The sequence below is a fragment of the Cucumis sativus genome, chromosome 5 (assembly GCF_000004075.3).
Source record: "Cucumis sativus cultivar 9930 chromosome 5, Cucumber_9930_V3, whole genome shotgun sequence".
Lineage (NCBI taxonomy): Eukaryota > Viridiplantae > Streptophyta > Magnoliopsida > Cucurbitales > Cucurbitaceae > Cucumis > Cucumis sativus.
In genome coordinates, this window is record NC_026659.2 from 3,283,678 (window position 1) to 3,299,960 (window position 16,283).

General features: G+C 33.8%; 3 protein-coding genes across 4 annotated transcripts; 1 reads left to right on the forward strand and 2 right to left on the reverse strand.

Annotated features, from left to right (window-relative positions):
• The first annotated feature begins 18 nt into the window (after positions 1 to 18).
• Positions 19 to 5,357, forward strand: LOC101218933 (SWR1 complex subunit 2). 2 transcript variants are annotated; one of them, XM_004143620.3, is made up of 12 exons: positions 21 to 380; positions 506 to 575; positions 906 to 977; positions 1,061 to 1,104; positions 1,184 to 1,436; positions 2,478 to 2,553; positions 2,660 to 2,779; positions 2,872 to 2,940; positions 3,698 to 3,740; positions 3,982 to 4,047; positions 4,611 to 4,806; positions 4,902 to 5,357. In XM_004143620.3, the coding sequence occupies exons 1-11, from the start codon at positions 310 to 312 to the stop codon at positions 4,795 to 4,797; spliced, it is 1,071 nt and encodes a 356-aa protein (XP_004143668.1). In that variant the 5' UTR covers positions 21 to 309; the 3' UTR covers positions 4,798 to 4,806; positions 4,902 to 5,357. The 2 variants fall into 2 exon arrangements, with proteins under 2 accessions (XP_031741695.1, XP_004143668.1); XM_031885835.1 differs by lacking the exon at positions 4,902 to 5,357 and having other exon boundaries at positions 19 to 380; positions 3,698 to 3,727; positions 4,611 to 4,779.
• Positions 5,358 to 5,905: 548 nt separating this feature from the next.
• On the reverse strand, positions 5,906 to 7,926 carry LOC101218701 (60S ribosomal protein L13-3). Its single transcript, XM_004143619.3, has 5 exons — positions 7,788 to 7,926; positions 7,236 to 7,348; positions 7,007 to 7,140; positions 6,442 to 6,600; positions 5,906 to 6,326 (listed from the first exon to the last, which is right to left on the reverse strand). The coding sequence occupies exons 2-5, from the start codon at positions 7,339 to 7,341 to the stop codon at positions 6,105 to 6,107; spliced, it is 621 nt and encodes a 206-aa protein (XP_004143667.1). The 5' UTR covers positions 7,342 to 7,348; positions 7,788 to 7,926; the 3' UTR covers positions 5,906 to 6,104.
• Positions 7,927 to 8,966: 1,040 nt separating this feature from the next.
• On the reverse strand, positions 8,967 to 14,132 carry LOC101214808. The gene is made up of 8 exons (XM_011656557.2): positions 13,487 to 14,132; positions 12,326 to 12,465; positions 12,091 to 12,190; positions 11,859 to 11,957; positions 10,747 to 11,094; positions 10,250 to 10,342; positions 9,955 to 10,161; positions 8,967 to 9,494 (listed from the first exon to the last, which is right to left on the reverse strand). Exons 1-8 carry the CDS (start codon positions 13,886 to 13,888, stop codon positions 9,231 to 9,233), a joined length of 1,653 nt encoding a protein of 550 aa, XP_011654859.1. The 5' UTR covers positions 13,889 to 14,132; the 3' UTR covers positions 8,967 to 9,230.
• Between the last annotated feature and the right edge of the window lie 2,151 nt (positions 14,133 to 16,283).

Below are 16,283 nucleotides of genomic sequence, written 5' to 3' on the forward strand. Positions count from 1 at the left end.
TTTGTTAAAAGAATTAGTAAGTTAGCACATAGCAATAAAGAGGCGTGTTTGTTTATGCGACCTAGAGGTGCACAAAGGGGCTTGAGGTGGTGCATTTCCGAATCCGATCGACCAAAATTTCCCGCCTTTCCATAACCTTACAACGGATCGATTTAAATTATCGTCGCTACCCGATTCGAGTTCCAGCCACCGGAGAGTTATCGTAATTCGCTCTCTAATTACGGTCATCGGTGGCGGGTTGTGATTTCTCCAAGTCTTATACTTCATTTTCCAGCGTTATTTTTTGGGTTTCTTTTTCTTTTTTCAGTCATGGATTCGTCCAAAGAAGAAGATGTTCCCGTTTTTCTTGATCGCTCTTCTCGGATGACTAGAGGGAAGAGGTACCGGACTACTTCCCTTGGTTTTCTTCTCTTGGGAGTGGGTTTTGTTGTAAATTGGCATGAACTGATGGAAGATGTTTCAAATTGTATGTACTTATGAGTTGGGGTATTTTTATTTGTTATAGGATGACCAAGTTGCTTGATGAGGAAGCTGAGGAAGACGAGTTGTTTTGGAATCAGGATGCTCTCAGAGAGGTATGTTTAAAGAAATGTACTCTTTTTTTTTTTTTTTTCTCTAGGAACGATATGAAGCTATAGTCGCTCTTTTAGCTCTTCAGTGGTTAATAGTAAAATTGCTCTTCAATGGTTATGCGCGCGATTAATGTTCAATCTTGAAGATTTAACTGAAATCGATGGTGTGCACATCCACTTAGATTCGGTTCCACAGTTGGTTTTCGCTTATGAAGTCGTGGTCTGGATAGCCTCTGTTAGATTGATGCAATGTGTCCACCCAATTATGGGGCTTGAGTTTTGACTTAGTGAAATATCCTTTCTGAACTTGTCCATCTTCAAAATGCTTGTCAGGATGAGGTTGATGACGAATATGAAGAAGAACCTGAAGTTGTTGATGAATTTGATAGTGATTTCAATGAAGATGTAAGTTATGTTTCAGTTCCCATTCACAGCTTATTCTGTTAGACATAAATTTTTTTCATAACATGACTACTTTTTATGGACAGGAGTCTGAACCAGAGGAAGAAGCTGAGAATGAAGCAGATGAGAGGTTTTCTCTTCTCTGAAGTGCTTGGATGTTGGTTTAGATATATTTCAACTTTCTGTTTTAAAGTTGAGTTTTCTTCCAGACCACAAATGAAAAAGCGATTAATATTTCCTGGAAAGACTTCTAAGAACAAGAATAAAAAAAGAGCTGTTTCCAAAGTTGAAAAACCTTCCAAAGATGAAGCATCAACTGATCAGTCTACACCTCCTGAACATCATGATACACCGGATGATACCGAAGTTGAAAGAACTGTGAGGAAATCCACTAGAACTTCAGTTATTGTTAGGCAAGCTGAGAGAGATGCTATTCGTGCAGCTTTGCAAGCCACAATGAAGGTGAGTCCTGAATACTCGAGACATTTGATTTGTAGGACTAAGATAAAACCATTAGATTAGTTTGAGTTTTTCTCGAAGGCAGTTTCTTGATTGAATAGAGTGATGCGATGCTATGATGAAGTGGAAACTTCTGTTTTAGTTCGTATATCCTTCAACTACTTGAAAAATGTTGCCATCCTACGAATTTTTTACTCATCTATTGTGCCACATCAAAACATTTGTTTCAACCTACAGATCCATTATCTGTTTTAGGGACAAGATGATTTAAAAAAAAAACTGCAGAAAGAAATGAAAGCAAAAAATATAAAACAAAATCGTCTGATTTCTAATTAGTTTGTTATGGAATAATTTTGAATTTTATGGCACCCAAAATTAGTTCTCCATTTGTTGGGTTTTAGTGGTGCTTGACTATATAAACTAAATAACGAACTTTTTTGTTTTTGGGTTAAGTAAACATTCTCACAAGAAAGTTACTGGACTAGTTTACGCTTTACTATTTTGATTTATACACTTCGGGTCCTATCTATGGTTTTGAACCGATGCCCTTCTTACCAAGGGAATATCTTTTCTTAGGAGATAAGACAAATGACGCTGCATTCAGAAGAGTAAGAAATCAGTACGGTTAAAAATACAACCACCCTAAGACAAAGGAGCTTACAAAAAGGCCTCCAATTTTGCTAATTAAAAAAAACCTCAAAATTCAATAAGTATTAAAGGGTGTGCACCATGTAGAAGTAAGAAATCTAGCATCTAGCTTTTCAGATGTCTTCTAATTGTTTTTTTTTTTTTCCTTGGAGACGCTTTACTTTCCTCTATTCCAAATCTTCTATATGCAAAGCCTTAAATCCATATCAAATGGATTCATGTTCTATTTATGCGGTTTGAATTAATAATTCCACATTTTTTCCAGCTTTCTTGAAAAGTTTCTTTCTGCTTCTGTTTCTGCAATGTTCAGTTTTTGTATTAGCCATCAAATTGTTTTCTCAAAATGATTCTTTTTAGTATTATATATGAGTGAGACTATCCTTTCTTGTCCACCAGCCAATCAAGAGGAAAAATCCAGGTGAGGAGAAGAAAATGAGTCAGGAAGAAATGCTTCTTGAAGCTGCTCAAACAGGTGAAACTGATGGTTAATGTATGTTGTTGTAAGTTGCAACACTAGGTGGATACTTGAAGGAATCTTCTCATTTTCTCTTGAATTATTTCAACCTTCCATATCTAAGAAATCATGAACTTGAGGAACTTGGAGCGTGTTTTGGCAAGGGAAGAAGAAGTCAAAAAGAGAGCAATTGTGCATAAAGCTGTGTACAATGGTCCCCGAATACAATACTTGTCAAGAAATGGTACCATCTAAAGTGTGATTCAAAATTGTTTTCTTTCAGAAAAGAACTTCCCCATGTTTGGAACTAAGTTATATTGGTGTATTTTGTTGCAGGTTGCTCATATCTAGAGTTTAGTAAAGGGTCATCGTTTCAGGCAGAGCTTTCAACCACATCAGTTCCATGTAATTAATTACTTATATATAATCATCCACCGACTACACCCTATATTATTTCGAATGAAGTTTTTTATTGAATTAATAGAAAGGGATTAATGCTCAAAGACAAACTTCAAAAAGGAGGTAAAAGGAAAATAAAAAAATGTGATTATTGAAAATATAGGGGAAGTAAAAGGCAATAATTAATGAAAGATAAAAACTTCATAACCAATTTCTTGCAAATAGAAGTAAGAATAATTTAGAAAAAGAACACCATGAGAAGCTTTACATCTAGTCATCTTGAAATGATTGTTCCAATGCATCTAAAAGTTAAAAAGAAAGAGAATATGGATCTTGTCCCCTTCCTTTGATTTCTCACTTTCGGTAACTTCTCAAATTTTCAATGAAGAGTAGACTTCCAATGAGAAACATTGTTCTACCCCCTTTTCTAAATTCTAAATATGTCAAGTTAGAAACAAATGGGTCAGATTTAGTTCTGAGATCTAATGTCCCTTGGGATGTCCCTGTAAGATATCAAACTCATTCCATTAGTTCTTTAGTTTTTATCTTCCCCTTTCTTTGTATTTGAAGAATATGTAGGTGCTCATCTTACCTTGTTCTGTATTCTGTTATGTATACAATGATTCATTTCTCGTTTCTTATCCCAGTAAAAGAAAATAAAAAACATGGAGAGAATCTAGTATACTATTTTGCACTATACGTTTTTTTTAAGTTTATTTAAAGTTTAGAACCTAAATATATTTTTTTCCCTTTTTCTTTCTAGATCCAGAGAAAGCTGTGTGTGTGATCACAGGTTTGCCTGCAAAGTAAGATCTCATTGTTATTCGTTTCATAGTAGCTTGACAGCCTAGCTCAGTTGTATGCAATTGAAAGGCAACGTAGTCCAATTCCTTGGAATTTACTTATGGCAACTGCTAAAGATCAATCCTGTGTACCAGATAGATCAGAATAGATTTTATCATTGTTGTTTTAAGTAGTAAAGTGCATGAAAAGGTGCAATCCTCGGAGCTTTGAACACAGGTTTAATTAATGCTTTTTATGCTGAAGGTATCGTGACCCGAAAACAGGGTTGCCTTATGCAACTAAAGAAGCTTTCAAGACAATCCGTGAACGGTATAGTTCTTCTTGCTTGCTTTTGGGTTTTGATTTATTCATTATGTTGTATTTTAGTTTGTATGCTTTTCAATTCACTTTATTTTCTTTGAGTTTCCTTATATCTGCATTAAAATAGTTTCTTCATGGTATTACTTGTCAATAATTATATTGTGTATAAACAAGACAGGAAAATGTTGGGTGGAAGGGCGACTGATGATAAAAGTTCAGAAAAAAATCAATTATTTCATTTTCGCCCAGGACATATTAGCTTTCTGATTCGCCATTCTCGTGTTGCTGGGATAGTCAAACAATTTAAAAGTTGATGTGAATTAGGGTCCAGGAAACCTAGCCTTCATTAGAGGAGGTTTTCGCTTTGAGAATAAGGCTAGTTTATGAAGATTACTACCTAAGTATATAAACCTGTGACCCTCTAACTTACTAATAAATATAATTTGACTAACAGATCAAACCAAGTTACAAGTAATTTACAACCATGACGAACAGATCAAATCAAGTCTAGCCCTCATTTTATTTTATCCTTCCATGAATCAAATATCTCACTAATTGCTGATGTGATGCAGTTTTGCGGATGATAGTACGGTAGCCAAGGAAATGGACATGGGAGAATTATTTGCTTCACTTTCTGGTAATGGATTCTCAGCGAGGCGGAAGAGATCAGCACCTCAAAATAAAAATGAAATGTCCTACTTGCGCCACTTTTCTCGTTTTCGCCAAATTCCAGTCTTCGACTCTGATGTTTCTGATTAGTTTTTCAAGGTACTATATTAAATTCCTGTATGCCCGAGCTTTAATGCATATTCTGCCATTTCACGTTCATCAACTGTTATCATTATTGTTTTGAATAACCACAGTTGTTCCTGACGGTACGGGAAGGGAGAGAATACAGTATTTTGCTTTCGACAGGGGAATAAGCATATTCTCGAAGACTTTGACTTAGGTTACCTTAGAAACCATAGAACCGAATTTTCTTACCCCACAGGTTCCATGTCAAGAGAATTTCAGAACCTAATGCCTAAGGTTTTAAGGGTCATTTTGGGGGTGCGGTTTGTGGTCTTAGCAGTTCCTACAACAATTCACCTTACTGTCTTCGTCTAGTTTTAGTTTTCGACTCATGTTCTGCTGAGTGCTACCATTACTAGACAAATTCTTATTTTACGTACTTAGCCATCTCTTGGAAGATATGTTCTTGACAAAGTTTCAGTTATGTTCTCAACTTTACAACTGATAGTTTCGGGTCAAATTGACCACAAGCATTCTTGAAGAGAGATTGTTCTTTTAATACTATATAAGCGTTTTTGTTTGGATTATGTATTCATTTTCACGTAATCTTGTTAAGATATTATTAGTCATACAACTCTGATATATCTTGAAAATGAGATTAGGAAGATTCTCAAGTACAATGTTTCTTCATGGAGACTTCAAATGTTTTCGTGGACTATCAAAAACGTGTTCTCATTAAGGGATGTGTTGATAATAAATTTTGAAAGTACATCGAACTAACTATGAAATTATTTTTTAGCATATGTGTCGTATCCCTATAAATGATTAACACAAATTTTCATATTTAAAGATTCAACAGGCATATGAATGGTGAATATAAATACTTTTATCATATTGTATTTTCTTTAGACATTTGGCCTCTTTCGTTCCCGTGCCTTGAGAACAATAGAAGAGCAACATTAGTTCATCTTTTTACACTCAATCCTGCTAACACAGCAGACGAAAACAAACAGCAATAATTCTTAAAATCGAATATTCACGTCTGCCTTGATCTCTGACCTTGAAAAGTTTAATTGTTAATTATAGGGCATGTTTATTTTTTTGCCACATGATAACCATCGCAAAAATGCAGGACTAAGAAACAAAAAGGGTAACATATATGAAATCTGCGTATGTTTGATATGCATAAAAACAAATCTCTAATCATTTCAAAATTGAACGAACTCATAACTCAGGTTTTGGACATATTAAGGGAAAGGGAGGATACTAAATTTAAAGGCCAAACAAATTCACTTCAAAAACATATGGGCGCACAGTTAAAATCTTGGAACCATTTACTTCTTCTCTTCCTTCTCTGCCTCAGCAGCCTTCTTCAACCGAGCACCAACATGACGGGCATTTGCTCGCTCAACACGAAGCTTGTCATAAGCCTTGAAAGACTTCATGTCTTCTGTAATCTTCACAAGCTCTACTGATGGCTTCTCTAATCCAATAGGCATGTAAGAGCCTTGGACTTGGGTGGCAGTTGCTAGTTCCTCAGGAGTAGAATCACCAGCCTAAATTAACAAGTAATGTAAATGATGCTTAGAGATCAGGGGCATTCCATAAACACAAAAGATGGTGCAACAAATTAATTGTATTTCTTTGGGAATAGAAACTTAGCAAAGGTACCTTGAACTTGCGGGCACGTCGTGGGAAGACGACCACCTTGGCCTTGTAGGTCTTCAACCTCTGTACATTAGCTTGAAGACTCTCCAAGGAGCGGTTTCTGCGGCGGTGATCAACTGCAATGCCAATAGTTGGTGCATATTTCTTTGGAATGCCAGCTGCCTGGTTTTATAAAACATTTGTCAATTCTCTTGAAGAGTATCAACCGAGGAACAACCTCAATAGAATCCAAAAAATCATTAAACATTCAAGTGTGCTCTTGAATTCATAATGTAATTCTACACTCTGAAAACAACATCATTCTTAGACGTTCACAACCGTACAAATATATCAAATATTTCTACTCCATATCATTCACAAAAGACTTCCAAAAGCAACAATTTTACCAAGTAGAAAACTAGAGCACAGGCGAAGAGTTTAATATATGAAGCTACTGTTCATTCATACGTGAAAAAGAATGAGCATGCTCATCAATATTTTACTCGTCCAAATATAAAACAAAACAAACATAAACTGAGTTATATATGCAGATCATGAAAAAAACTCGAAAAATTGGAAATAATCCCACCTTCAACTCTTCCAAAGAGAAGCCTCTACCAGCCCTCACTTTCATGTTATACTTCAACGTCTGTCCATGGACTATAGGTCGAAGTGGTCCAGCGGTAGGCCGAGGGAAAGCTTTCACAGCCTTTTCTTGACGAGCTAGTGACCATTTACACAAGAAAAATCAAAACCTATAATAACAAAACAAGGCAAATTAAATCATGGATGAACTAGCAAAAAACCAAGACACTCACCATTCCTTCGCCTTGTTTTGCGAGCAGGCTGGTTGAACCAAGTTCTAACATAATTTTGCCAGTGCTTCCTAAAGTGCCCACTAGGGATAACATTGTTGTGCTTCATGGCTCACCTGCCAAACAAATTGAATTAATATTCCAACCAAGGACAGAAACTTCATTTTATGTCCTGAATGTTACAAAAACTGGTAGATGTGTAACCTCAACGCAGATAAATTCTAGTAATACACTGACGTACAAATACATCAAACTTAATTTTAACTATTTTCCATATGAACACGAGATTGCCAAAAAGAATTGGAAACAAAACCCAAAACATAAACATAAAAAAAGAAAACCAAATCCCTCGATCAAATACCACAAGCGGAAACGATGGGGCAAAATTCGTAGAACCCCGAGAAAAACCCAAATATCCCTCAAAACAGCTTGAGTAAAACTGGTAAATAGGGAACTGAAAACGCTAATCTAACATCGTATGGTTTTCAGGAAACGAAAGACAAATTAAGGCAAGCAGATGAACGTAAAACTAAGGGAATTGAAATGAAAATGAACCTTTGATTTTCTCTCTACTGCCCTTCAACAATTCCAATCTCTTCGTTCCTTCTATGTTCGTTTGGCTACTAAAAATTTCATATATAGTGCCCGCTGTCAAAACCCTAGGGCTTCTCCGTCCGGTTCATTGGATCGGGTTTGTAATTTCTTATACAAGTTTCCAGATTTGTCGGTCCGGTTCTTTTTTCAAAGCCGGTTTCTATTTATTTATTTATAAGAGAAATTACCTTTAAAAATAGTTTGGTTATTAAGTTTTTGAAAATCTAATTTTATTTTTATTTAGTCCCTGAATTTCTAAAAGTAAACTCTAAACTTTTAAAATTTATCTTTTTTTTTAATCATTGAATTTTTAAAAATAGATTTAAAAGACTAAAATTTACATTTAAATAAATTTTTTATTGTCTATCTTGGATAGAATATTATATTTGACTCTATTTTAAAATATTGTCAACAATTTTTTATTCAAAATTATTTTCTTACAAAATGTTTAAAAATGAAAGGAAAATATGAATTTTCAAGAAAGAAATAAAAAATTGAACGAGTAGATGTTTAGAATACCAACTTCAAGAAAATAAAAGAAGGAAGAGATGTTTTTATTATATTTACTTATTTTTAAGTTTGAAGATTTATTTAAACAATATAATTTAACAATAAGAAATAATCTAGGAAGAAATACGATAAAAATAGTCCAATACTAAAAAATACTAGAATTAAAGTTTGTTCACTATTGATCATTGAACTAAACTCATACAAGAACATTAAATCATGTTGAGACACATTTAAGAGAATTGGATTTGGTAGCATTAATCAGAATATCATTTGAAAATTGAGCAAAACCACAAGAATTATGGCAAAATGCCTTTCCTAGGGCTGGGACATTTCCTCATGTATTCTCTCAAATGGACGTCATCTCACCCATAACTTCTTAGTTCTTACACAGTAATTAAAATTTGATCGTTCTATATTATACCCTACAAACTTGGCCCCATATATGTTTGAATCTTGAGATAGGATCAAATCTTTTTTCTTTCAAATCTCACTAACAAATAGTAATATAACAATCAGAGTTTCTAAGTTGACATAAAAATAGTACTATTAGTTTAAAAAGCCATAACTAATAGTCAATAATTTGGATGAAAATTTCTATCAACGACATAAAAATAGTTGATAAGTGATAGATATAGAAGGGTCTATTAAAGAAGTTTTCATTTCTCAAATTTCCTGTGCATAATATCTCCTCTTATCTTATTGTTCTGGTAGGATTCAGCACTAATAGACAGTAATTTCAATTGCCAATATATATAACAAAATTCAATGTCACTATTTTGTATATGAAGAAAAGTTCATTGTTGCCTAATAGTTCAATCAATCAATTCAATGGAATTTCATTTAAAATAAGGTTAAGGCATGTATCTCATGACCTTGCATTTCGTTGCTCCAATTCTATAAACCTGGAATGGATTCAAGGTTGTATTTCTTAGACCGTGCAGCTTCGGCTTCCCTGTTATCTTCCAAATTTGGTTTCTTCATGGCGCCGAGTGTGTTCAAATAAGAGTTTGAAACATCGCGACTTGAAGATGTGGTAGAATTGCTGATTCTGCTGGCGAGGAAGCGACGAATCAAACCTCGGAGAAATGGAGCCATGGTATCTGGCTCATATTCCAAGTAATACATGATTCCTCCCATACAAATTGCGAATAGGAAGACCTGCTCATATTATCAGAACAAAGGAAAGTTTTATTTAGAAATTTAAGAAAAACATCAGAAGATATCCGTCGTGTTGTCTGAATTAGTCATTGATTTCTTTTAATTATCTTTCAGATGTCTTTCCCTTTTATAATTTGAAATTTTTTTGGTAATATATCTACTCATTATTAGGTATTTTCCAGAAATAAAAGAAACTAGGTATTTTTCAAATGTAATATGCATAAGGCTAAGAGGTTCTATCGTAATATTATTTTCTCTCAACTAATATTGGATTCCACTCATTGAGTTTCTACCAATTTCCAAAGCCCACAACTTAAAACTTTTTGGTCAATCGATGATTTAACCGACAGGAGTTTCTAAAGAATAAGAACCTAAATAGATGCGAACAACTGTTACCTACTCCAGAGTATTACCTTTTAATTTTGAACAGCCATGTTTAATTTTTTGTGTAAGTAAATACCTCAGCATTTTTTATGTTTGGAAGCAGGTGGCGGTTGACTAAAATATACCACCAAGAATCAACTGCACGTGGAAGAACATAGAGGGCTAGTTCAGATCGTCTTCCCTTCTTCTCTAAAAGAACTGAGAGGGCAGATATTCCACCGGCAACCCAATATACGAGTTTGTGGTCCTTGGTTGCAACTTTTCTATGCAAACAAATGACCGCCTACAATCGTTCCAAATACTTCAGAACATTATCTTACAAATTTCAACTGATATTAACGTGAATAAACTATAAAATTCAGAAAAACCACCTGAAAAATGCCAACAAAGGCAGACAAGAAACTTGTCGAGCGAACTGCACCTTTGACAGCAAGCCAACAGGTACGACCGGGAGCATCCATGAACTGCAAAAGCATGAATTATGTTAACTAGCAACAAGAATGAAATTTTTAAAAACGAAAAAAAAATCTCTGCAACAAATATAGGGGATAACATAACAACCATCTACACATTTTAGTAAAAGATGCGGATCAATTTATAATTAAAAAGTATATACGCATCCAATAGTAAGAGGCTTTGTGCAACTACTCATGCAATTTTTTTGACCAATTGAAGAGCCTTTTTGTACACCCTTGTCACGCACTCTTTATGGTTTTAATGGAAAATTTCCTAGTGAAGGAAAAAAGAAAAAATAAATTGAAACCACCAATTCCCTATTATGGGCTCTACGCCATTCAAGGAACACAATTTTGGTGGACCAACTGTGATAGTCGATAACAGAAAATAATTTTTTTTTGGGAGAACTTACTTTCTGCAGGTGCAGAACAACGAATGGTACAAATGTCAAAGAAAAGTAAAGAGGAAATGTCTTCTTGAATGTGGCTGATGCTGCCTTCCCATTGTGAGCCAGGCACGACTTAGTGTTTGGATGGATTATACTACAAGGAATAATGGAGGGAAGTTCCTCAAGATTCTCGTAGCCAGTGATTTGCCTGCGTGACAAGTAAGAAGAAAGTGCAGCAACATCCACGGGATATCCCCTACAACTATCTCGTACAGCCTTGTAGACAGGTTCGGCTACTGGGCCTGTTTTTTGAATGAAGTCCCGGTACGCTTTTGGCAAGCTCTCAGGACGCATAACAAAGGAATACATAACCTGAAACAAATAGTTGATCATGAATACGATGCAGGGTCTTGCAATTAGAAAAATTCAATGTAGAAACATCATAAAGACAGATGAATCCCATAATTCTTCTAATCAAAGAAAAAGATCCCATGATGTCTTAAAAGAATGAAAACACACCAAATTCTGGCTTGAAAGATTAAATAACTTCTCAGAGCCATCAAATCAATTACCATTTATGATGCTTAAATTTAAACTAAGAAGAAGAAATTGATGAATTTACTCCAATATGTTTAATACAAATTATTGTTGATTTTATTTTTCGATTAGTCTATCCTTTTGAGAAGAAATAATTTGATTTCTAGAAAGAAATAATACAAGGTCTCCAACGTTTCTGCTTCGTCTGGCAGTTAAAAAGATCTACAATGCAAACTATTTGCCATTTCCAGCATCCATCTTTCTATGCTTTTGATAAGAGTAATTTCATTTATATGAGAAAAATAATACATCAAAGTCCCCATGTTCTGCTGTAAAGAGAGTGAAGAAACTGCATGTCTCTACTTTGTTCAATAATCAAGCGTATGTTTGATAATGTTTTTGTTTCTAGTTTTTAGTTTCAAGTTTCTTGCTTCCTCTTCTTAATAAAGAAAAATAGAGTTTTTGTTTTGTTTCTTATTCTTTCTTTTTATTGAAAAAAAAAACACATACTGTAACTAGCCCTTGTTTTTTGTTGTCTAAAATTTTGAATTAAAAACATAACAAGCAGAAAGCAGACAATCCACATGACTTTAAATTACCTGTGCACATGCCATGGCAAAAAGCAAAGAATCACCATGTCTCCAGTGACTTCCCCAGAGGTGAAACTTGTTCTTGGATTTTGCAGAATTATAGGCACACTAATTTTAAGAAGAGAAGTGACAAAAAGAAATAAGTACGAAGATATATCCAACAAGATAAGATACAGATAAGGATACAAAGAAAGAAGAGAAAGAAAACTGCTTTGAAACAGTAACCTTGTGTGCTTTGTACCTGAGCAAGTCTAGCCATAAGATATAATGCCAGAGTACGCCTCCGATTTGAGTCATCTAGTGCTAAAACAGACAGACCAGCCACTGAACCTGCTAAAACTCTGCTCATCATCCCTTAAACAATGTCATAAATACAGAAAGTGCTTATTCCGGATCTATTGCAATTAAAAGAAAATGAAACATCAATAGAACTATGAAGACGTGAAATTTGATGCTACAATGGATCGCAGACTTACACATTGAAAGGTGTCTCTCTCTTTCTCCACTTTCTAAGCAAGCATCTAAGGGCATGGTATGACCCAGTGAATCCACCAAAAAGCAAACCGATGCGACATGCCTCTTCCCTCACTATCAAGTCTTTCTCCGAGACAAGTTGCTACAAAAAAAAAGTGTTCGAAAAGAAAAAAACTAATCAAGCACATGAACAAATGGAGAGAACATTACACCCTCAATGAGTTTAATTATTAAAAAAACGTAAAAAGCAGCAGAAAATTATGATACAACAAAAAACGAGTATGGTGTCACTAGTCAACACAACAATAATTAATGTTGTTTTACTTGTTTAACAAAACCAATTGATTACTTTCAATACGGTGTATCTATTAGAAACAAGATGACAAATGAAGGTGACTCTTCATTATTCTCAATTCTATGGTTTGCTAAATTAAGACGCTCACTTTATTCCATAATAAAAAAGTTGATCTAATTAGGAAGACCTGGAAGATCTGCTCAAACTCGAGAGCAGACCCATTGTTTATGCGGCAAGTTGTCACAAACAATGAGACAAATTATAAAGAGGATGAAAACTTATCGTTTCACGACTATTATGGGGTCAAGTTAGACAAAAGAAACCAAAAAATTCAATGAAGAGAGAGAACCATTATCGTAAGATGTTCTTTCATTTTAGGAAGAAAAAGAAACCCAAAGCAAATATTTAATTAAGCAGTGAGACATAAGTTACTTGCAAATTTTTTTGAAAAATAAAAGTAATCGTGATATGGAAAAGTGCAGGTAAACAAATGACAACCCCCTTTACTTCAATCTTGATTGTTCCTATTGCAAATGCTCTTTTAATTCCTAAAAAATTCTCCCCATTTCATTTTGACCCACCTTCAATACAAACTCGTTACCAATATGTATGGTGAAGAGCACAATTCAATCAAAAATAACAATATTAACAAACATCAAGTGCTTGAACCTAAACAAACATTCAATAGCAGCAACAAGAAACAACTTTAGTGACAATAACCAAAATACCAAAGGGAGAAAACTAAATGGTTAAATAAATGAACAATCTTTTCCAACCCTAATTCAAAACTTCAATCGTCGATCTCATACAACAACAAGTACGGAATAAAAAATTCAAAAAAACGAATGGCATCAAACAAAACACCAACCTTGAGATCAATAATAGAGGAATAAGACTGTCTCCGCGCGAGCTTGAAAGCACGGAGAAGTATACCAATACCAACTCTAACACCGTAAGAGAGAAGGAAAGTCTGGCAGAGGTTGCCAATAGCATTAGCCACACAAGAAGACTCATAAGCAGCATGATCACACGGCGGAGGCTTTTCCCGAGTCTGATGATGATGAGATCCACAGGCGGCTACTTTCCGCTGCCGCCGTTGAAGCTCCTCAATAGCTTCCCGGAGCCGGTCTTCCGCCTCACGAAGACGCCGCTCAGCCTCCGAATTCTGGATGCTACTAGCGCTTCTCTGAAGAGAGGGAGATTGAGATGAGGACAAAGGGGGGAAAGAGGAGGAGGAAGAAGAAGAAGAAGAAGAGGAAGAGGATGACATTTTGCGATGTGGAGAAAGGGAAATGGTGGCATCTGAGGAAGAGAGGATGAGGAATTAAGAGAAATTGGAGATGGAGGAGAGGATTAAGGAGGAAGAAGAGAGAGAGCAGAGTGAAAATGGCGGAAACTGAGCCATGATGATGATGAAGAAGAAGAAAGAAGAAGAAGAAGAAGAAGAGAGCTCCTTTTGGCAGTTGAGGGAAAAGGCTTATGAGTTTGAGAGAGAGATGGGTTAAACGGGGTTTGAATTTTATCTATTCAGCCACTTCATAAATCATAAAGGCACGTTTTACGAGCTCCGTGACCCCGTTCCGTAGGAAAACGATGGTTGAACTGAACATATTCATTTACAACTGAATAGTTTCTCTACTCCAAAATTATTAAACACTAAACACATTAATCATTTTCAACAAATAAATAAATTAACACATTCACTCTCCACCAATTTTCATAAATAATCTTTCTTAAAAAATATATATATTAATTTGGTATCGAAACGTTTTGACTAAGATAAAGTATATTTGTAAATTGGATGTCAGAACGAGTGATAATTAACATAAACGTTTGATTCTTTTTTCTCGTAATTGTTGTACTAAAAATAAATGGATGAATTTGATATTGTTTTCAAATTATACTTTTTTTTTTTTTATAAAATTCAAACTATTAGCTTCTAAATTAGAAGTTTGATACCTCCACCTTACAATATTTAATTTCATATGATGTGTGGTCCTTTTTTATATAGAGAGAATAAAATAGTATGATGCATTGTCTTTTTTCATAGAGAGTGAAAATTTCATACATAAATCAAAAGAAAAGGAATAAAAAAAAAAGGAGTTGTGATAGATAGCAAAAAAAGAAGAAAAAAAAGAGAGAAGGAATTGTTGACTAAATATAGCAAAATAATAATAATAATAAATGAACAATAAAAGGTTTTATAAAAAAAATTAATGTATTTTGTAATAGTTTCAATATTTTGTTATTTCTTTTAAAAGGTCTCATTTTATATATTTTAGCGACAAACTTTTTTTTATGTAAATTTACACATATATACAAAAAAAAAAATCATAAAACTTGATTTATATTTCTTATTACTCCGACGTGTTTGGATTGATTTTTGAAGTGTTTAATTTTTAAAATGATTTATTTTAAGATAAATTGAGGTGTTTGACGTTGGTTTAAAATAATTTTAAGAAAAATGAGATTATAAAATAAATCATTTTAGAAAAAGCACGTGTAACCAAATTTTAGAATAAATTTTCATTTTGTGTTTAATAGTAAGTCATCCTAAATATCTATTTTTCACTCCACCTTCTTTTTTTTTTTTTCTTTTATTATTATTTTTTAAAATGGTTTGAATGTTCTTTTCCATACGTGTTCATATACATTTAAATATAGAGAGTTTGTAAATGTTCTTCTTTTAGTCAAATCTACTTCGTTTTAACATCTGTGAAAGAAATCACGAGAGCATCACTGAAGAACATATCATTCGGTTCGTGAATAAAGAACGTGATCATTCAGTTCTTGATATTATATTGTCTAAAAAAATTATTTATTTCATTTATATTTTGTTGTTGGAAATAAAATATTTTTTATGGTTATTTATTTTGATATCTATGCTTCTAAAATTGAATTGTCCAAAAAAAAAATTAATACACAAGTAAAATAAAATTAATGTTTAGTTTCAACTAACTAAAAAAATTTAATAATCTCGAGATAAACTCATTTTACATTAAAAAAAATAAATTTTTTAAAAATGTATTATTAAAACAAAATATTTTTTTCCATAGACCATCCAAACGAACTCTTAGTTTTTTTCACCAATCAACATGTGTTTACATAGTATATCAAATATGATTTATATTTGGTATTACTTAAATTATATACATTCATATTTGATGTATTAGTAGATTGATTTACTAAATTCAAACTGAATTACTTATACGATTGATCTACCAAATTTATGATTTAATGTATTTTGTATGTTTTTTAACTTAACTTGAATCTTTATCTATTTATTCAACCGACCACTTATGAAATCTTAAATAAATAGATTATACACACGAGATATTATGGGACTAACTTAAGGAATGATCGAAGGGAATAAAAAAAGAAAAAAAAAAAAAGAGAGGGAAAAATAAGTAAATAAAAATGACGTAGAAGAGCCCAGATTCCAAATGAATGAAAACGTGACTGAATTGGTCCCGGTCACTCTTCGGGACGGAATGGAAGAAGGGAGGAGATTCTCGAACGAGGAAAAGGATCCAATGACTTCGAAAGAATTGAACGAGGAGCCGTATGAGGTGAAAATCTCACGTACGGTTCTGTCGAGTGGCAGTAAGGGTGACTTATCTGTCAACTTTTCCACTATCACCCCCAAAAAACCAAACTCTGCCTTA

Bases quoted from the DNA above. Each gene is read 5' to 3' on its own strand.
- LOC101218933 (XM_004143620.3), top strand. From the start codon at position 310: ATGGATTCGTCCAAAGAAGAAGATGTTCCCGTTTTTCTTGATCGCTCT. The intron at 2,554-2,659 runs GTGAAACTGATG...TCCATATCTAAG, and splicing joins TCTTGAAGCTGCTCAAACAG to AAATCATGAACTTGAGGAAC. The intron at 2,941-3,697 runs GTAATTAATTAC...TTTTCTTTCTAG, and splicing joins TTCAACCACATCAGTTCCAT to ATCCAGAGAAAGCTGTGTGT.
- LOC101214808 (XM_011656557.2), bottom strand. From the start codon at position 13,888: ATGTCATCCTCTTCCTCTTCTTCTTCTTCTTCTTCCTCCTCCTCTTTC. The intron at 12,466-13,486 runs GTTGGTGTTTTG...TTTTTTTTGTAG, and splicing joins CCTCTATTATTGATCTCAAG to CAACTTGTCTCGGAGAAAGA. The intron at 11,095-11,858 runs GTAATTTAAAGT...TATTTGTTTCAG, and splicing joins TTGCCATGGCATGTGCACAG to GTTATGTATTCCTTTGTTAT.
- LOC101218701 (XM_004143619.3), bottom strand. From the start codon at position 7,341: ATGAAGCACAACAATGTTATCCCTAGTGGGCACTTTAGGAAGCACTGG. The intron at 7,141-7,235 runs GTGAGTGTCTTG...AATGGTCACTAG, and splicing joins CAAAACAAGGCGAAGGAATG to CTCGTCAAGAAAAGGCTGTG. The intron at 6,327-6,441 runs GTACCTTTGCTA...TTGTTAATTTAG, and splicing joins GACGTGCCCGCAAGTTCAAG to GCTGGTGATTCTACTCCTGA.